The sequence below is a fragment of the Sebastes umbrosus genome, chromosome 14 (assembly GCF_015220745.1).
Source record: "Sebastes umbrosus isolate fSebUmb1 chromosome 14, fSebUmb1.pri, whole genome shotgun sequence".
Taxonomy (NCBI): Eukaryota; Metazoa; Chordata; class Actinopteri; order Perciformes; family Sebastidae; genus Sebastes; species Sebastes umbrosus.
The window spans coordinates 17728834-17750639 of record NC_051282.1 but is presented as its reverse complement, the minus strand read 5'-3'; the positions used below and the strand labels follow the sequence as shown (position 1 = coordinate 17750639).

Here is a 21806-nt window from a genome sequence, read left to right as displayed (position 1 = left end):
AACATCAACACAGGGTTAGTTGTGTGGATCAGAGGGTCTGTGTCAGGGAGAACATGTCAGACAGGCTGCCCACAAGGCTGTGTTCTTTCCTCTGTGCTATTCTCTCTTTTTACTAATGAATTTATGATCAATGAGAAACATTTTAGACTGTTTAAGTATGTGGATGACATGGCCTTAGTTGGCCTTTTACAGGAAACAGGCCCACTAGGTGAAGCTGCCTATCTGGCCCACACTACAGCCCTTCAAACACGGTGTCACACTAGCCAGCTAGAAATCAATGTGGCTGAGAAGAAAGAATTAATCATGTGCTGCACAAAACAACATCTGATCACAGAGCCAGTTTCACTTGATGGCCAACATGTTGAAACTGTGGAACACTTTAAATACCTCGGTACAGTCCTGGACACCCAGGTGAGCTTCTCTGAAAATACAGAGTATATCTTCAAGAGATGCTCACAGCGACTTTATCTTCTAAGGAAACTTAGTGGCCTCGGTGTCAGCTGGCAGATTTTAGAATTAGTGTACAAAACTATTGTTGAGAGGATTTTAACCTTTAACCTTCCTGCCTGGTACGGTCACCTACACTGTAGATAGAAGAATAAACTGTCTAGGATTGTGTCAATGGTAGGCAAAATAGTTGGTAAACCCCAAAAGCCCTTGACTCAACTTTTTACAGAAAGGACGAGGAAGAAAGCGAGGAGCATCCTTGCAGATAGCTCCCATCCTCTCTGCAGCCAGTCGGGAGGCGCTATAGAGCCCCTCTGGCAACTAAACATGTGTTTAAAAAGTCTTTCATCCCAAATGCCATCAATACTCTTTTTTTTTTTTTTTTAAAGTTATTTTTTTGGGAGCATTTTTCCATTTTTATTGACAGGACAGTGGATAGAGTCTTGAAAGTGGGGAGAGAGAGAGTGGATGCGGAAAGGGCCACAGGCCGGATTCGAACCCGGGCCGCCGCAGTCAGGACCAAGCCTTAATACATGGACGCCCGCTCTACCAACTGAGCTAACCCAGGCGCCCGCCATCAATACTCTTAACTCAACACAGTGACTGAGCAGATCTGAGCCACAGACACTGACATGAACTGTTTTTAATGTGTAACATAACCTGTCTCTGTTTTTTACTAACTGCTGTCTGTTGTTTTCTGTGTTTTGTGAGCCGAAGAGAAAAATCCACCCTGGTGGACAATAAAGTTTGATTGTATTGATCAGTTCATATTGAGGGGCCGTCAGCTTTACAATTTAGTTTGGAGGGAGATTCGGTACCAGTGAAGTCAGTGCATTTTATGAGTGGGCCTTCTGTGACGTTACCCACCGTAGGGGTCAGAGGTCACCACTCCTCAATCCCCAAGGATTTTCTTTTCAGTCAAATTTTCAATTTTGACGCATTTATAGATGAAAAGTCAAGTCAATAAACATGGTCAATGATAGATAAGTATGGTTGATCAGCATGTTTGCCAACCTTCAGACATCATAGTCTAATATGAGGATTAATCAGCCTGAGTTCTGAAGGAACCGGCCCTCTACCTCGAAGAGGTCAGGGCACAGTTACGTGTTGGTTAATCTTGTGTGACAAAGAGATTTTCCAAACAGACGGGTTAAAGCATAATAATACAATTTATTCCGAACAATTAATGTTGCATAAGTAAGATAACAGAGTTTACAGAATTCTGGATCCAATCAACGTGTCCCTGACAACATACAATGCATGGGTCAGTTCGCGAAGTCTGAACCCCGAGCTATCCCTGATCCAGCGTTTTTATGGTTTACACAATATCAATAGTCTGACTCAATCCTCCCGTGACCTTGTGAAAAGAACAGAACATGCAGTCCCGTGTGCCTCCCCCCTGTCCTCACCCTTGAGTAGTTCAAAGCCTCTCCAAATGCTGCCGGAGATTATTACAATGTGACTATATAGAAATCTACAGTCACCGAATCACCTCCTCAAGGAACAAAACAGTGCAACAATAACTGAACAGCCCCAAGTCCTTCATTCCTTCACCCTGAGTTATGCCCTTAGAAGTTAATAATTGAGAGACAGTTATTGAGCAATCATGAAACAATACAACAGTTTTCAGCTTCCCTTATAAGCAGGTTATTTCAGGTCATTGTAAGCACTTTTGTACATAATAAATCCAACAGTTCACTAAAAAACTGAAATCACTAACTTTCTGTATTCTGTTTGGTGGTTTATGAGGCTTTTCAATAATTTCTAGTCTATTTGGTATAATATGTAATTTAGTTAATTTGTTCGACATCATGATAAGGCTGATTTTTCAACCAGTGGTTATGACATTAATGCCAGCTAGACAGAATAAAGCTCTGTCTGTCATGACAATAGAACTGTACTGAAAGTCTTTCCTTTACTCGGGTGACTCTTTACAGCCGTCTGAAGACAGCAGGTATCTGTTAAATCTACAGTATCTAGAGTGATGGAGTGGCCTTCAGTCCAGTACAGACAGAGCTTTATTCTGTCTAGCTGGCATTAATGTCATAATCGCTGGTTGAAAAATCATCATTATCATGATGTAGAACTACTCGGCTACAGTCTTCCTAATGGAGTGAAGGGGATCAGGTGGAAGTGTCAGGTGTGTTGAAAGGATTAGCCACATAGTGCTTCTCACCTGCCGACATAAAGAAACAGCCCATAGTAAGGGTGTGAGAGAGAAAATTGTCAATTATGTGAGCATTCTGTATAACATCTGTAGAGACCCTCCCTGTTGTATAACATCTGTAGAGACCCTCCCTGTAATTTATCACACACTTTTTGGATAAAAGACATTCATGTGTTAATGAAAAGAAGAAAACAAAAAAATATCTATGTATGTACTTATTTTTGTATTTATTTAGCCTATTTATCTTCTACTGTTACTTTGATCCTGTGCTTAAATAATGTTACACTTTTATAGAAGTTCGTTTTTCATTTTTTGATTCAGAAACGAAAAACGGGAAAACGGCCGTTTCCTGGTTTTTGGTTTAAAACGAAAAAATAAAAAAACGTTTTTTCCTTTCTGAATTCCAAAGGAAAAACGGAATATCCGATGATACCCAGACCGGTGCCCCCGTCATTCCTGTGGTTTTTACCATGGCAATCCTCACAACAATGAAAAGGAAAGCACAATCCCCACAGAACCTCTGATGGTCTCCCCCAAAACAGAAGAAAAAAAGTTGAAGTTAATGTGAGCATGCCTCAGTGTGAATCCAACGAAAGGATCACCACTGCTTGTAATGAAATGGGATGTCGCCATCTACTGGTGCAACAAAAACATACCAGTAAAGTGAAACATCCCAGTGATTGATAATTCAGCTAAAAATTGTATTATTACGTTGTATTGATGTACCCCCTCCCATCATTGTTTTAACTTTGGGTTTGTCTTTTTCCCCCTCGTTTTTATGTAACTCCTTGGCTATTTTTATGTTTTACATTTTTATAGGAACATTAATAAATCAAGATTGGGACAATAACAACAATACAGATGTGTGTGTTTATTTATTTATTATTATTATTATTATTTACAATTTTCAATGATTTGACAAAGTATTTGATTTCATTAATAAACACAACATAATTAAGCTTTCTGTTTTTACACTTACACACTCTTTCCCATTATTATTACTATATTAATTACCAAATATATGTTATAGTTATCCATATGAAATAAGACATCTATTAGGCTAAATATGGGAATACTATTGTAATACGCATCCATCCTTCCAACTTAACTTTCAACTGGTTAATAACTTCTTATTTAAAAAAGTATGTTGAGGGTGTTTTGTAAATAAACATATTTGATCACTGTAATGAATGTGTCAAATTAAATCAAACCTGAGGAAATATAAATATGCAGTGATGGAAGAAGTACTCAGATCTTTTACTTAAGTAAAAGTAACAACACAACTCTGTAGAAATATTCTGTTACAAGTGAAACTCATTCATCACTTTAATGTTTTAGCTGGTAAAGGTGGGGTTTATATTAACAAATGTATATACTATCAGGTTGTGTAATCTATATTAATCAGTGAGTAACTCCTGTAGTTACATGTAACGGAGTTACGTAATGAAATTACAAAATAATATAATTGTAATCAGTTACAGATACTGAGAAAAAATATGTAATTAAATTACAGTTAGGCTACTAATCAAAATGTTGGTGATTACAAAGGGGGCACATCCGGATCTATTACTTTTGGTAAAAAATAAGAATATAACATTCATTCTGTTGCTCTGTTCCAATCTGAATTCAAGTTATATTGAAGAACTTTCAATAAAAGTTTGACAGTATTCAGTGTTGAGGACTGTTGGTTTACATTGCCTGGTTAAGTTCATGTTTTTAGGACTTTTCAGGTTCATTGCCCAGTTTAAAACAGTAAGTAATCAAAAAGTAATTAAATGTAATAAGTTAAATTACTTTGATGAAGTAATTAACATTTCTAAAGAATCCTTCTCACTTATATATATATATCACTTATATAGAATCCTATAGAATCTTCTTAACCTTTCTAGGGTATTTACTTAATTATTAATTATTATTTTGTACGTGCTGTTTTTTTTTCTCTACATTTACCTAAATAATTAATTAATTTATTCATTCAAGGTTTCTATCTTACCACCATGAACTATACTACTGTAGTACTTATTACTTTTAATTTGAACTAACTAATTAAATTATTTAAAAAATTATTTGTATGTTATTTTTTCTGTAAATTTACCTCTAGGGGTGGGAAGAAGGCTGGACCTGTCTCTGTGTGGGAGTGGGAGGCGATGTGTATGTGTGTATTTATGTATGTACATATTAAATGCTAAATGTAAGATATCATTTGTGTTTGTAATATGGCATCGGTGTTATGTTTTGTTATGTTTGTTATGCTATGTATGGAAAAAAAGGAATAAAAAGAATTTTCCCAAAAAAAATCAATCCTTCTGAACACTGACATAATTCATTTGTTAATTATATTTTTATCAATAACCTTAATCTGCAAAGTAACTAGTAACTAAAAGTATCAGATAGGCCTGTAGTAGAGTAAAAAGTAGCCTACAATATTTCCCTCTGAAATGTAGGCTAGTGGAGTATAAAGTAGCACAATTATAGAAATACTCAAGTAAAATACAAGTACCTAAAAGTTTACTTAAGTAAAGTACTTGAGTGAATATACTCAGTTACCTCCCACCACTGTTGCCTAATGCATTGTTAGTGTACAATAACATACAGTATATCTCTGCTGTGGAAGGGAGGCTCCTCTACGGGTACGTGCGCGTCCCCGACGACATTGACGAGAACCCGCACGTAGCTGTCAGTAGGAACTGCAGGCTGCTGGTGCTGGATGTTGGATGTAGCTCTGCTGCTGCTGCTCTGCTGTTTTGGATAAATTAAACAAAGAAAGAAAGTCATTTTTTGTGTCAGAATGAAAACTATTTCTTGCAAGAAGGTTGCTTGAATTTGGCGAGAATGGTCGCAGCAAGTCCGCATGTGTAACCGAGGTAACAGACACATTCAGCTAATGCTAATGCTAATAGCCACATTAGGCTAAAACAAGCTAACTTAGCTAGCAGGTAGCTTAGCAACTAGCTAGCTCCGTCAGCTCTTCCAGGTCCTCTCTCCGTTCAGAGGTTCCTGCTCTCCGGTGTGTCGGTCATTTGTCGTGTTTTCACTTCACGGAGAGGAGGTTGTTGAACCGGAGCTGTGGCGGGGGGATCGTACGGATAGGAACCCCCCTGGCTGGCTGTCCTGTCCAAGCTCCAGGCGGACGGATCACACTGACACGCCGGTCCCGGGTGAGTTGAGCAGCGGGGCTGAAGTTGTAGTTGACCGGGGGCAGCGGAGTGGACAAGGCCTAGGATGCTGCTCGGCCAGCGGCCTGGCAGGCAGGGAGGGAGGGTGGGAGGGTGGGTTAGGGTGTTGACTATTAGCTATTAGTGAACCAGAGCTCCTGTGGGCTGAATCGGGAAGTTGAGTCGCTTCGAGAGAGAGAGAGAGGCCTCTAGAGAGGATATGACAACAAAGTGGCTGCTGTTATTAGTTGCTAGCTGTCTGGAGGAACCTGCTTCATCAGCACAATACTGGATCACTATGGTTGTCAGGGTGGTTTGTTGATAGTTAAATGTCAGTTACATCTGTAGAAGAAACAACAGTAATGTGTTTCTTTCACCCTGGCTAGCCTGCTGATGAAGTAAAAGTGTGATGTTAGAAGTTAGTTGTAAGCTTTTTTGATTGTGTTGGTGTGATGTCTGCTGCTTTTATGTTATTTTCTGAAATAAAGTTGCCTATATATATATATATATATATATATATATATACTGTTGGAAAGTAATTTTATGTTAGTTACATCTGTAGAAGAAACAACAGTAATGTGTTTCTTTCACCCTGGCTAGCCTGCTGATAAAGTAAAATTGTGTTAAAGTGGGATGTTAGAAGTTATTTGTAAGCTTTTTGATGTTGTTGGTGTGCTGAGAGCTGATTTTATGTGCTTTACTGAAATAAAGGCCTCTAGAGAGGAGATGACAACAAAGTGGCTGCTGTTATTAGCTGCTAGCTGTCTGGAGGAACCTGCTTCATCAGCACAATACTGGATCACTATGGTTGTCAGGGTGGTTTGTTGATAACATTAGTTACATGTCAGTGCACTGTTACATCTGTAGAAGAAACATACCAACAGTAATGTGTTTCATTCACCCTGGTTAGCCTGCTGATAAAGTAAAATTGTGTTAAAGTGGGATGTTAGTTAGTTGTAAGCTTTTTGATGTTGTTGGTGTGATGTCTGCTGAGATGTCAGTGCACAGTTACATCTGTAGAAGAAACATACCAACAGTAATGTCTTTCTTTCACCCTGGCTAGCCTGCTAAAATTGTGTTAAAGTGGGATGTTAGAAGTTAGTTTTAAGCTTTTTGTTGGTGTGATGTCTGCTGAGAGCTGCTTTTATGTTCTTTTCTGAAATAAAGTTGCTTATATATATATTCTGTAGTAAAGTAATTGTATTGTATGATATAGGCTTCTGTGTAGCAAAAGAGGAAATGGAAATGTAGCTTGGCCTTTTATTGTTTGTTGCAAACATTATTATTTGCAGAAATAATCCCATAACGAATCAGATTTGCAGTTACAAGTGAAACCGATTAAAGACTGAATTTGGAGTATATAAGGCGTGTATGTTTTGCACACTGTCTCCCCAATCATTTCCATGATTTCAAAATATATTTCACTTCTTTAGCTGCTTCTCCAAATTCTCTGATCCAATTTTAAGAAGAGGAACTCTGTGCCTATTTTTTATAGACAATCCTAGAAGTCTGATTTTCATAGACACTTTACTCATCTTTTGCATCAAGTGTTGACTTTTAGAGTTGCAGGGGTCATGACTTGTTGCTGAGGAGATTTGCATCTCTATTCACTATAAAACTAATTGTTTAACTATTTATTACAACATTTATGACTTAACTGATAGCTGCTCTCTGGCAAAAGAGAACTCACCTTCATCATTTTCTCTCTATTTGTAAAGGAGAGATCAGAGTGGAACCATGGCCGAACTCTACTCCCTATCCCCATCACCCCCTGCATTGGGTGATCCTCATGCAGCTCTATCCATCCCTCCATCCTCATCAGTGCACCCTGCTACAAACAGCCCTGCTCCAGAGTCTGCCAGGGAGATGCCCACACCCAAGTCTTCACTCTATAATGACAAATCGTTGACTGGAAACACTTCTGCAGCACCGTCAGGGGGTTCACCCATGACTCCCCACCCACCCATGATTCCTCCCAAACCCACTGCTGAGACCCCCCTCACATTATTGGTACAAGAGGCTGCTCCACAGAGAGAGGAATCAGCAGGGAAAGATGCAGAGACTGGAGCTCATGTTATTCAGCAGGAAACGATGATCAGTGACCCACCAGCTGCACAGCTCTTGAATACTGAAACAGAGACCACAGCACTGTCAAGCGAGCCATCAGCTCAGAGCGAAGTGCAACCGGCATCCCCCTCTACTGAGGTCAATCCTGGTCCTAATCTATACCCCAATGTGCATGTCACACACAACACAAATCCTGTCATGGATGAGGGTCAATTTACAGCAGGCCAACCCCAAATCACTGCAGCTTCCATTCCCACTCCCACTCCCACTCCCACTCCCACTCCCACTCTCACTCCCACTCCCACTCTCACTCTCACTCCCACTCCCATTCCCACTCCCACGCCTGCTCCTCCAGCATCCACTGATACGGCAGCATCAGCAACAGTCGAAGAGGAGAAACATCAGCCACTTCAACAAGCACAAGTCCTTCAAAGTCAGCCTGCTCCTCCTCCTCCTCCTCTCTCCCCAAAGCCTGACATTCACAGTGAAGCAATGAAAGCAGCGCTGCCCAACACCCCTACCAGAGCCGAGCACCACAGCCCTACTGTCCCACTGATTCAAGAGCCGGCCTTCCCGCTGCCCTACCCCAGATCCCGGCCGGCCCCTGACACGCTCAGCTATCTGGAGTCAGCCAGCCTGATGTCGGGGACGTTGGAGTCTCTATCTGGGCTTGGAGAGGACGGCAGCTCTATTGGCTCAGACTCAGAGATCAATGGCATGACTGTCAGACGCACTGATAAATATGGCTTCCTTGGTGGGAATCAGTACAGTGACACCGGGTAAGTATTATGACATTAATGTTTGACTCACACTCCTGTCCACTGTGCAAAATATTGATCCCTGTGTGATTTCATTATGTCTGAGATGTTCTGAAATTGGAGACGCATATTCAGTATGGCTGTTTGAAGGAGGGGGAAAAAAGACACTTCTCTTTTTTAAAGCTGCAGTTGGTAACTTTCAGAAAATATGATAAAAAGTTATTTTTATAAAATTGTCACTATATCCTGGTAGTAGTGCATGAGACAGAGGAAAATAAATCATGTTCATCTCTGTCCTCCTGTGCTCCTAATGGCATTTGCAAGACATTTGCACAGATTATCTATCATGCACTACTGTCAGGATATTAGGGCTGTCCCGAATACCATTTTTTTTAACTTTGAAGCTTCAGTGAGAAATATTCAAAGGTATTCGAAGCTTTGCGGCATGGCACAGCAGCAGGCTGACATGTTCTTCTGTCTGTCTTCATCTCCCCTGTTTCAGTGCTCGGGACAGTGCCGCTGCCGCAGTACTGTACTCACACGCACCTCTACACACAAGAGCGATGTCCGTCTGAGAATAACTAATAATAATTAATGTTGAATATGAATAATGAATAATATTGTCAGATTATTCCTTATTTCATGGGCTATTTGGGGATTTATACATTATTCTTACATACTTATATAAAAACTAAACAAAAAACGAAGCATTTGAATAGTGATTTGAGGTTGATTACCGTGGCAATGGTTGAAGCTTCGAAGCTTCGAAGCTTCCGGGTCAGTCCTACAGGATATAGTGACAGTTTTATAAAAATAACTTTTCATCATATTGGCTCAAAGCGACCGACTGCAGCTTTAAGGTTCCATGCAGACAGTTCACGATTTGCAATATGAGACATCATTAGAGGCCAGATAACTGGTTCACACTGATAAATGTGAATCCTGCCTATCTTCCTTTTAATCAGTCACTTTGCCTTTCCTGAACATCTTATTCACTGATTCATCCATCTGCCCCAAAGAGATAGTCCTCCTCTTTTCTCTGTCTCAACCTCTCTTTCCTGTCGTCCTCTCCTTCTCTGCTGCTCTAAACATATCCGTCCATCCTTTATCTCCCCTTGGTCTGACTCAGATAATGCTGAGAGCGTTTTTGTGACTCAATATGTACTGACTGTGTGTCTCTGTGGTATCACCTCTCACGCCCATCTGCTCTCTTCCTCTCTTTTCTGTCAGAATTGCTTCTACTTTTCTGGCAAGCTAATTGCTCTTCCTCTGTTGAATAATTAAAACAAATATTGATTTACCATCAGTAGTGGCATTCTGATCAATGTTAAGGATGTTCTGAATCAATTGAGCAATTCAGCATAATGTTGTACAAATGAATGTAAGAGAAAAACTGAGGTAATTTATTTGTGCCTTTTTAGAGTTACAAATGTCGGAACCTACCAGAGTGTGAAAACAAAAAGAGTACTTCCCAGTTCTGTCAGTGATGTAGTCATTTTCTATTACTCACTATTACAGTGAAAAGGACCTTCGAGTGGAAGTGGCCAGACAGAGGGAGGTAAAATGGCTTGACATGTTCCACCACTGGGATAAATGGGTCAAGCATCGCTTCCAGAAGGTATGCATCAGCCTTTCAGATGTGTTTTAAATATACTTGGCTTGGTTATATTTGACGTACTGCCAGAGCTAATACCTGTTGTGTGTTTGTGTGCATTAAAGGTGAAGATGCGCTGCAGGAAGGGGATTCCATCTTCTCTCAGAGCCAAAGCCTGGCAGCTGCTGTCCAACAGCCAGGAGCTCCTGGACGCCAACCCTGGAAAATTTGAGGTATCACTGTGACCATGTTGTCTTTTTAACTTCATCTTTATGCCTCAGCGCCAGCTTCTGTTTTCGGGTTGTCCGTCAGACCCATTCTCGTGAACGTGATATCTCAGGAACACCTTGAGAGAATTTCTTCAAATATGCAATAAACATCGACTAGGACTCAAGGATGAACTGATTAGATTTTGGTGATCACCTTTGATCACCAAAATCGAATCAGTGTGACCTCACAAAACGCGTCTTTGGCCATAAGTCAAGAATTCATATGCTAATTTTGACAATTTCGCACAAATGTCTAATAGGATAAGATGATGATGTGATGACATTTTAGACAGATATGGACTTAACACAGAGGCTGAAGGGTATAACAAAAAACATGAGGTCTAAGATGCTGTCATCAATTCACACAGACAAATAGGCAGGTATAGTTCATTATACATGTATTCAGGCCCCTACTATCTATTTTAAGTAATTTTGTTAGCTATTGATATGCCTCTGCGCCGGTGAATGTAGTTTTTTTTTTTTAAACTACATTTTAGTCTTGTATTTTTTCATCAATAATATTACATGTTGATAGCGTCACAGTCGGAGTTTTAATGGTGCCGTCTCATCATGGAAAAAAAAAGGTTGTTGACGAACATACTTAGTCGTAGTTTTCGTTAACAAAATTAACACTGTATTTAAGGCAAAAAGGAAAAGAAGATTAAGAATGTTAAAAAAAAAAGCACTAAAGAGTGTCCTGAGAGTAACGATCCCATTTCATTCAGTATCTTTCACTCTTGTCTTTCTGTAGTCAAAGGGAGTGAGTTGTGTTTTCCATGGAGCGTAAATGATTGACAGTGTCTACGAGACGGCTCGTAGCAGGGAGGTTTCTCTGAAGCCAGCATTTCTTAGATATCACTTTACATGAACCTTAAGGCACATCTCCAACTGTTCAACAATACTAGTACTAATAACTAATACTAAATTCTCATAGTCCTGAAAATGCTTTTGTTGCCAGTCTTCCACAAATGCACTTACATGGAAATATAGTTTGATCTTTTATTCTTCAAATCTGCTCTCTTAATTCTTGAACTTCTCTCTCTCTGTTTGTATTAAGTTGCTTAAAGCTGGGTTGAGAATATTTAAGGACAGTGAAGAGGCTGTAGTATTTTGATTGAGTAACTGGCTCAAACTGGGGTCCATTGTAATGGGACTCTGTGGCCAATTTCAGCTTCAGGGGTGCTAAAGGGGCGCAAGCGCAGACCTAGCGAACTGTAAGCCTCTTATCAGGACCGGTAATCCTGCCTGCCCTGCCTCCGTGTCCACGTTGGAGGGGGGTCTGGCCTCGGCTGGGTCTGGGTCCTAACAGTCTGCTTAATATTGTTTGTGTTGTCTGAGGAAGATTCTCAAATGTAGTTTCATACAGGCCTCTACAGTCTGATCCACTTTGATGGCTAATTTAGAAACTGACTCCATGAGCCAGAGACAGAAAACTTTGAGTTTCGAGTCCTAAACAAGTCATAATGCTTTCTTCACCACATATAATGACATTTTAACAGCAGAGTAACTGGCACCAACTGGCGCTCAGTAACGTAACGTCATTTCTTCATGGTTTTCTCCTGCAACTTGATTGGATGCTGTTGGATTGGTTCAAACAAAGTGGATCTGTTTTTTAGTGTATGATAATCAAACCAAAAATAAAGAGTCCAGAGTTAAACAAAAAAAAATCCACTTTTCAGGATTCAGCAACAAAAGATAGAAATTCAGTTTGTTCAGTTCAGTTATTTCCCCCATGAGTGAAACCTCTTCCCAAACAAATCAATAAAGGATCTTTAAAAAAGTAAATAAACCCACTATTTCCAATGCTGTTGGCGTTACCTCCGATACTGAGAAGTTGATCGTCTTTGTGCACACACTTTTTAAATAACATATTTTTCATCTTTGGGCTTGGGGGAAGGCATCAAGTATTTTCAAGTCAAAAGGCTCAAGTCCAAGTCATGTGACTCGAGTCCACACCTCTGCCGTGAGTTAATGAGAATTTTCCTAAAACTTGTATCTAATGTTTTTCTTACTGCAGGAGCTGGAGAGAGAGCCGGGAGAAGCTAAATGGCTGGACATTATAGAGAAGGATCTCCACAGACAGTTCCCCTTCCATGAGATGTTCGCTGCTCGCGGTGGCCACGGGTAAAAACAAAACACAGCCACAGTGTGTTTTACATCAGAGTTGACAAGACAAATACCTGCACATTGAATGCAATCCTCAAATTGTATGTAACTACTAGCAGACAATTGATCCTGGAGTAACTGATTACAGGATACAAGAAGAAAATTTGAAGTAAATACATAAAAAATAGTAGAACAATGAATTCAAAAAGTGACAATGTCATACAGAGAAGTATACCAATAGAGGATGTATAAAATGAGGAAATTAATGAAAATCGCAATACATATTACAATATAATAAGATTGTCTTTTAGAGGATAAGTGATTGAGATGTAGTGTCGAGATTCTTTTATTCTGAAGTGTTTTCGGAGGCCTTTGTCTGCAGTTTGTTTTACCCAGATTACTGTTAGTTTGATTTACATTACTCCCCTCATGAGTCAAAGTATTTTGGTGGATTTGACCACCGAATGATTTAGTTGTTTGTTCCTTCCTGCAGACAACAGGATCTGTACCGGATCCTGAAGGCCTACACCATCTACCGGCCTGACGAGGGCTACTGCCAGGCCCAGGCTCCAGTGGCTGCAGTGCTGCTCATGCATATGCCTGCTGAGGTGAGGGGCTGAGCCATCGGGGTACAGGTTCTCACTCGGTGGTGAAATGAAAAGGGTTCATCACTGACTACGTTTACATGCATTTTTTTTGCCCTTATTCCTACTAAGCTGTTTACATGGCTAATGAACATTTTGATTCCACTAATATTCCCGTTTACATGCAGCCGTGCATACTCTGATTAACGTAACCGGTGGCGAACACAGCCTCTCTCTTTCATTCTTTCAACCACCTTCTTGAAAAGGTCGGCGTTGCGATATTTGCACACATCCAAAAACCTGTTTATATCCAAGTCTTTCATAATGTTTAAAAGAAGGTATGTTTCTCCTTCCGACCAGAGATGTGGGCTTTCCTTTTGGGCATGCATCTCTGTAAACTGTTGGCTAGATGGTTTGTGTACAACGCACAGAGCTGGCTGTAAACAGGCAAGAGGCCGTGTGTCGCAAACTGCCGTAAAAACCCCAATTGAGACGCATATTCTGAATGCGCTGCATACATGTCTAAAGAATGCTCCTAAAACCTGAAAATATTAAAGTATTCTACATGTCTTAATCTGAAAATGCTCAAGTCGGAATAAGGCCTAACTTAAGGCCTTTCAAACTGAATATGCTGTTTACCCGTATGACCCGTATCAAATTGAAAATATTGTCATATTCAGAATAATAGTGGAATATTAGTGTGCATGTAACCGTAGTCAATGTCAAATTACTTTACAAAGCGTCATAAATACACAAGCTGATATTGAGTTGTGTTGAATTTCTGTTGCCACCAATGGACCTTACTATTTACTTTTGTGTTACTTGATCCCAAAATGTCTCCAAACCCCAACACACATCACCCAAGACTGTGTCGTAGGTCAAATGTCCACTGTGATGATTTTACATGAGACTAAAGAATTTACAACTTGATTCCAGACCAGTGGGCTCACAGGAAGATGAGTTGACATCACAAGATGCAGTTTGTTTTTGAGTATCTGGATCATAAATCGTGGTATGCTTTTGTTTAAAGCGTGATCTTTCTTTCTGTTTATCCCTCCTCACTGGAAACATTAATCACAAGAGAGCTCATAAGAAAATGAGAGTGGGCGTGCGAGAAAGAGAAACAAAGCGCTAAATTAAAAATAGCAGCAGACTGGTGAAACTGCTGAAACTTCACTGACCAGACGGAAACAAGGTGTCCTGCAAATACAGACAGGACTCAAGTTACAGTTTCTTTGATTGGCCGAACGTTTGACAGGAAGGTGACCACACAGACCAATCTGCATTCTGACAGTTTGAAACTGGCCCATATATAAATGTGTGTCTGTGTGAGGGTGTTTGGTTCTGATGTAGTGATACTCACGTAGCAGTGTGTGTTATTTTCTCATGACGCTGGGACAGTTGCTGTAGTTAACGCCTGGTAGCAGCAAACGAAGCGTGTCTTTATCTACTGTAAGTGTTGTCACAGTTTCAATTGCAGTCGTTTTCTGTTTAGCAGAAGGACGGGAAGGGTGTATATATAATTTTTTTTTCATACATCACTTTATATCTCCAAATCACAAAACAGCCTCGCCATCATTTATGCACAACAAATACAGGAAGAAGGAAGCATGAGAAGATTTAGGGGCCATTCACATGCCACCTTTTTTGTGCCCTCAAATCCATTGTAGTCAATGTAGACGCACGGAAAGGCACACTCACAAGCGAGAGTGACGTTGTCGCGATGCGCAAGCGTTTCCTAGCAGCTATTTTTCGGGGCGTGACGGCTGCACCCCGAGATAAAAAATAACTTTTGATGAGGATGTGACGAGGAACAACCAATCCCAGCCAGCAGATATCTTTTATTTCGTCTGTAAATATCGGTCTGCGGTTAATATATGAAGGAGAAGTTAAGCATTTTAGTGCAGGATCATCTGTCCACGGACTATTTTACTTGCTTCTCCCTTTCCGTCCGAGGACGTCACAACATCCGGTTGAAAGTTCAGCCAAAATGACACAGAGAAATCAAGCAGTAAAGCTACGGTGCTGGAAATCCATTTATCTTTGTTTTGATTTTAATCAGTGAGGCTTTTACTGCTAAATTACCGAATCTTCATCATCATCGTCATCGCAGCACGCAGGTTTTGGTTGCTTATTGACAACAGGTGCGACAGGAGACATAAATGTGGGAATTAATGCAATCAGTGTATTCATAACCTTAACTGCTATAATTTGGTTCTGTTTTCACAGCAAGCTTTTTGGTCCCTCGTCCAGATATGTGAGAAGTACCTTCCCGGCTACTACAGCGCTGGATTGGTGAGTGAAGGGACCAAATCTTTTTCCAGACCTTCGTGTCAGTTTTCTCAGCTCTATTGACTTGTCATTTCTGTCTTGTAGGAAGCGATCCAGCTGGATGGCGAGATCTTCTTCTCCCTGCTGCGGCGTACGTGTCCGATGGCGTACCGCCATCTTAAGAAGTTCAAGATTGACCCGATTCTCTACATGACTGAGTGGTTCATGTGCATCTTCTCACGCACCTTACCCTGGGCCAGTGTGCTGCGCGTATGGGACATGTTCTTCTGTGAAGGTAACATTCATATCCACACGGTTCAGACAGCTTGTCTGTTTATAACTGAACTGTTTACCGACATTTACCTGATGTAAGCTGCTGATGAATTATAATGATCTGATAAGAAATTGGATCCATATTTATTAGGGCTGTCAATTGATTAAAATATTTAATCGCGATTAATTGCATGATTGTCCATAGATAATCGCGATTAATCGCAAATTCATTGCCCACTTTTTATCTGTTAAAAATGTACCTTAAAGGGAGATTTGTCAAGTATTAAATACTCTTATCAACATGGGAGTGGGCAAATATGTTGACATGGTTGGCACCAATGGATTCTTTAGGTTTTCTAGTTCCCGGGTTCTACTTCACTCTAGCTTTAAAACTGTAAAATCACAAGTTGCGTTGATGCGTTAAAGAAATTAGTGACGTTAAAACAAATTTGCGTTAACTTTGACAGCCCTTGCATTTATACTTGCTTGAGTTGAAATGTTTTCGTCAGTTTTAAGAATTTATCAAATTCAGTTTTATTTTTGCTGTGTAGTGTGACAGAAACCTGACTAAGTCTCTGGTTGTAGGGGTGAAGATAGTGTTTCGTGTGGGCCTGGTGCTTCTGAAACAGATGCTCGGCTCTGTGGATAAACTTCGGGAACTACAGGGCATGTATGAAACCATGGAGCGTCTAAGGAACATCTCACCTGATGCTATCAGAGAGGACATCTTGGTACAAGAGGTGGGTCTCACATACACAAACAAAACCTGCTTCTGTTTTTACTCAGCGACACGAGTTATGAGTCACTTCGTCCTGTAGTGAGTCTAGTCAATCCTCACTTCCTCTGTCTGTCTCTACCCTGTCTGATGTGTCGTCCAGATCATCATTCTCCCGGTGACGGAGTCACTCATAGAGAGGGAGTGCAACATCCAGGTGAGGAAGTGGAGGGAGTCCAGAGGGGAGCTGACTCACCAGCCAGGCCGCCGCCTCCACGGTACGAGGGCCATCTTCGAGTACAAACGCCGCGCTGCCTCCATCAGCTCTGGCGGCAGCTTCTCTTTCTTGGGTACTTCGATCCCTCCGCCAGGACCCCTCAGGGCCTCCTCCAGCCTCCTCTCACTTCCTGGCTTCCGCAGGTCCAAGGCTCCTTTCCACTCCCACACCAAGAAGGGCTCCTTCTCGGGGCCTTCAGGGATGGAGGGCCTGACGCAGCAGTCCCGACCTGCTATGACATCAAGCCCAGAACGAGGCCCCATCCATAAACCACCTATGCCTCCAGGGGCAGGTCAGAGGGCACCAACACCCCAGATTCGGAGCCCCTTAGTCGCGGGTGCGGCTGGCTCATCACGTGGTCCTGCTCAGGCCTCAGAAGTCGACTCGGCACAGGGCCAGCCTCCTGCTGCGGCCCCAACAACACAAAGCACAGCACCGCCGCCCAGCATGCTATCCCCCTCCCCTAAGATCGTCTCTGAGAAAATCACTCCCACTCTCCCGTCTCCTACGGCAAACAACGCACCTCTGCCGCCAGTTACAGATTCGAAAAAAGAAGTGGCGCCGGCGGCTGATGCCACAACCGGAGAGGAAGAGGTGGTGAAGAAGAAGAAGAAGAGCAAAGAAGACAAGAAGAAGGAAAGGGAAGACGAGAAGAAAAAAATGAAGGAAAAGAAAGAAAATGACAAGGCTGAAAGAGAGAGGCTGAGGAAGGAGAAAGAGAGGCTAGAAAAAGAGAAGAAGAAAGGGGGGAAGAAAAAGGACAAAGGGGGAGGAGAAGCTGAGGACAAAAATGGAGCTGCAGCAGCGAGAGATTCGGCCTAGTTTCCACCCCGTCATTCCAGGATAATGAAAAGGGACGCTGAACAAAAAAAGAGGTCAGGGGAACAAAAGACCCCCAGACACAGAAAGAGTGATTAATAAAAAAAAAATGGGATAGCTTCCTGTATAACGCATCATTTCAAAGACGTAATGTAGTCCCGGGACTATGGTGGAGAAAACTGGATCATGGTTTTAATAGCACTTCGGTGGGCTTTTTGCCCCTCGCTCAATGATTTCTTTTTCACCAAGTTTTAGCAAGATGGGACAAATTTCCTTTTTCAACTGGAGCATGGACTGTGAATTATTACAGGTTACAGTCATTATCTCTTTTAGTTTTTTAATTCTTTTTGTTTTCATTTTTTTATTATTTTAATCAGATTGATGACAGTGGTTAGACTCAAAGGATTGTTGAACTGAAGGTTTGCAGAAGTAGTTCTGGTGCCATAGAGTATGTAAATAAGAAGTGTAGCTACAGTACATAGGATCCTGTTAGCACTCCACATGCCCCGTCATTTCTCGTCTGTTGACAAGTGACAAAAAGAAAACCCTTCGAAGTCGTCTCAAACACAGGCACTGAAGGCAGAAATGCTAGTAATGTTGTTGAGGATGTATTTATTGTCATGTTAAATGTTGTGAGTGAGTGTGTGCCTTAGTAGTGTAGTGAAATGTGTTACTGTTCTCTGTGTGGCCTCCCTGTTTGCAGTCTGTTCGTTTTCTCTCAAGTCAAACCATTTAATCCCGAGTGGTTCTCCCCAAATTCTTCTGGAATAAATCTGAAGGGGGAAATGGACACAGAAGAAAAGAGAGAGACAATTAAGAATACAACCAGACATCATGAGGTGTGTTTTGACAAAAGAACACACAGGGAGCGTTTTATTGTTTTTATTTCAATATCTTGTGTCTGAGGTTGATTTTTGCAAAAAAGCAGGGGCAACATTATTGATAAACTGGTTGCATGAAAACCTGCAGTACCCAGCAGAGACTGTGCACGAGTCCTGCAGACCAAATCTGTAAAATTAGTATTATTTTGACAAACAAAATCCTACATGTGTATTTTTTATTTAGCCAAATTTCAGCATGGGTGAGAAGAACCCATTAGAATGTGATTTCAAGTATCTTAAAGAAAATGAAGGATGATTTTTGCACTTGTGATTTCGTCACAAAGTACCACTGAAGTCGACCACTCCGTTAGTGTTGTGACGTAGAAAACGCGATTCTCAACAGGCCGGTGTCGTAGTTTGAAGTCTGCCTGGAGGACCTATTGGAAGCCACTTGACTGGAGGTGCCAGGTGTGCCAATGTAGCATTAACCTCTGATCTCTGACCTTCGGGCTCTGGTGTATTTATGTACAAAGTGGTTAATTTAATCAAATATAGTATATTATGAATTATTATTATTATTATTTTGGATCTGACTATTTTTCTATGTGAGTAAGACACCTGGTTGACTGGAACGATGGCCGACTACACACTGTGTAGCTGCAGGGGGATCATTTAAGTGTTTAATTTCTTTTCTTTGCACGCCAAGTCCTCTGCTTTTACACAACAAACTTGATGCATGTCTTTTTGCTATTATTTAAGTTTACTGTCACTGTTGGTTTGGTCAACTAAAGGTTCACGAGTCTCCAGTTTACTGAAGTGTAGGGCTGCAACTAACAATTATTTTCATTGTCGAATAATCTGTCAACTATTTTCTTGATTAATTGGATTAGTCGTTTGGTCTATAAAATATCAGAAAATGGTAAAAAAAAAAAAAAAAAAAAGTGTTTCACAAAGCCTGAGATGATGTATTCAAATGTCATGTTTTGTCCACAACTCAAAGATATTCAGTTTACTGTCATAGAGAAGTAAAGAAACCAGAAAATATTCACATTTAAGAAGCTGGAATCAGAGAATTTTTACTTTTTTTTTCTTAAACAATTACTCAAACCGATTAATCGATTATCAAAATAGCTGGCGATTTAATTTAATAATCGATTAATGGTTGCAGCTCTACTGAAGTGCAGTATTAAATTGACTGAGTGGAAAAATGGGCCTCCGACAGAACAAACAGCAAGTGATTCAGACAGAACGTTTGGAAGTTGAAGGTCTTAATCGTACTGTTTAATATACTAAGAGGTGATTTATGAGCTTTGAATAGTTCTTTAATTCGACATCTTGAGTGTGTCTGTCTCACCAAGTTGTGTTCATGATGACTAATAACTCCCTAACCTATTTACACTCAGTGTTCTGTACTGTTAACATATTTATGCATACATTAAACTGCACTGAACCCCATCAGTATACGATGAATAGTGCCAGGTAGTTAGTGTAAAACCATTTGATGGCAAAAAAAAACATTGATGCTCTTTAACTGTACTGTTTTTGTAGTTAAGGATTAGAGGGACTTTCGTGTAATTGTAGCCAACATGTCCTGCATTTTCATTGTTTTTCACAAGTCTTTACATGGCTGTCATTCAAATATAGAAATATCACTCCCTCCCACAGATTAGTGTTAGTGAGGATAACCTGAACACATCTATGCAAACCATCCTCCATCATGACTGTTGATGGTGACAGCAGCACTGATTTCACCTCTGATCGGTGCCGTGGGAGAAAATGGATGTTGTGCTTTTTCTGAGCACACTTTCACGCCCGTGGACGACAATAGTTTATGAGCAATAGGTCCTCACAGCTCATGTCTTGATGTCTCTTATTTCAGAGGGCTTAAGCCGCCGTGATGATCAAATTAATAATCTCTCTAGTTTATGGAATCGGCACTGCAATACTGAGGACGAATCCGTTTTTGTCAGGTCCTTTGTGCATTTCTGCATCGATCCTGCAATCGTTCCTCTTGATTGCAGTTGATTGGGAGTGACTACCCACTAATGCAAATATTTGAAGAAGCGTTTCAGCTGTTTTTTTCTCCCCCCCATGCCGTTACATCTTTTTGTGTTTTTTAAGTTTACATTGTCACTCTCTCTGGCGAAAGTGAAATAAAATCATATAGCTAATTGAATTCATTCCTTCAGATCTACAACTGATGTATTTAATTGATGATGATAATGACATTTGTGATGAGTAATAAACCATAATATATTAAATCATCATGGTGTTTTTGTCTTTGTCGGTGTTTGAAATGTGTATATTAAGACATGTCTTCTTATGCAACTGTTATTCTTGGAAACATTATGAATTTGGCTGAATTTAAATAACCAGCATTTATTTTTAACCAGCTGTCACTGCTATAATAGAAGTGGTCATTTATTTACAGTTGTGCCAAAGAACATATATTGCCAAGAAGTGAAAGCCAATAGTTTGTTCCATTGCAACATCAACACCTAGCAGCAAAGCTAAGCTTCTGCCATTTTGGACTGAAAGCGACAACTGGACGTCAGTAAAACGTCCACCTACAAAGTGCAGTACAAAAGTATAACTAAATTATTTCTATTCTATTGTCATATTCAATGTCTCTACTGAAATGGCCTGTGTTGAACAATAAAAATATTATAAATATAATAAGTTGTCAAAAAAAAAACACCAGAGTTGTGTCTCTTTGCTTCTATACTCTTTGGTAGAGCTACACATACATCCATGGTGCTACAGCTTTACTTTCTGGTGGGAATGTTCCTGAGCAGTTCAACACCTATTTTAAAACAAATTCTCAGTTCCATTCTTACTCAACCTGTCAGTCTCTAAATCTTCATCCTCCTAAATTCCTCATTAGTAGAGGTCACTTTTCGATAAGATTTAGGGGAACTAAATTATGGAGTACCTTTTCACATCTATCAATAAACTGTTCATCTGTGAAATGTTTCAAAAGTCGCTTAAAGGGTCATTTAATTGCTGTCTTGTAATTGCTTATCCCCATGTTGTCCATGTATCTGTTTTTATGTTTTTTATTTTTTCCCACTCAAAATGTTGTTTGGTTACAATTGCCCAGAACTCTTTATATTTAGATATTTAAATCAATATCCTCCTCACAAACACTAACCATACACTTCCACGTAACACACACACACACACACACACTTATCTTTTTTTGAAATATTTACTGTATTGCTATTGTTGTTGTTATTATATATATCTTCTCCAAATTGTTTGTTATCATTATTATGTAGTCATATTATTTCTTTATATTAATATTGTCTCTAGGTGGAGGCTTCAGATAAGCCCAGTGGGCTTTTTGCCTCTTCCTGCACTTTATATTATTCATTTACTTTTTTTGTTATGTTGTATAGTCTTAAATTGTGCAAAATAAATAAACAAATAAAATGAAAAGCACAAAAAAGAGTGAGTCATAAAACCCGGAAATGAGTTAGCATT

At 40.2% G+C, this 21806-nt stretch overlaps 1 protein-coding gene across 2 annotated transcripts; it reads left to right on the top strand.

Moving 5' to 3' along the window:
• The first annotated feature begins 5251 nt into the window (after nucleotides 1-5251).
• LOC119501548 (TBC1 domain family member 10B-like) lies at nucleotides 5252-20999 on the top strand. 2 transcript variants are annotated; one of them, XM_037791975.1, is made up of 10 exons: nucleotides 5252-5478; nucleotides 7488-8615; nucleotides 10113-10212; nucleotides 10314-10421; nucleotides 12475-12581; nucleotides 13057-13171; nucleotides 15377-15442; nucleotides 15524-15713; nucleotides 16277-16431; nucleotides 16570-20999. In XM_037791975.1, exons 2-10 carry the CDS (start codon nucleotides 7507-7509, stop codon nucleotides 17503-17505), a joined length of 2886 nt encoding a protein of 961 aa, XP_037647903.1. In that variant the 5' UTR covers nucleotides 5252-5478; nucleotides 7488-7506; the 3' UTR covers nucleotides 17506-20999. The 2 variants fall into 2 exon arrangements, with proteins under 2 accessions (XP_037647903.1, XP_037647902.1); XM_037791974.1 differs by having other exon boundaries at nucleotides 5252-5772.
• Nucleotides 21000-21806: the final 807 nt, after the last annotated feature.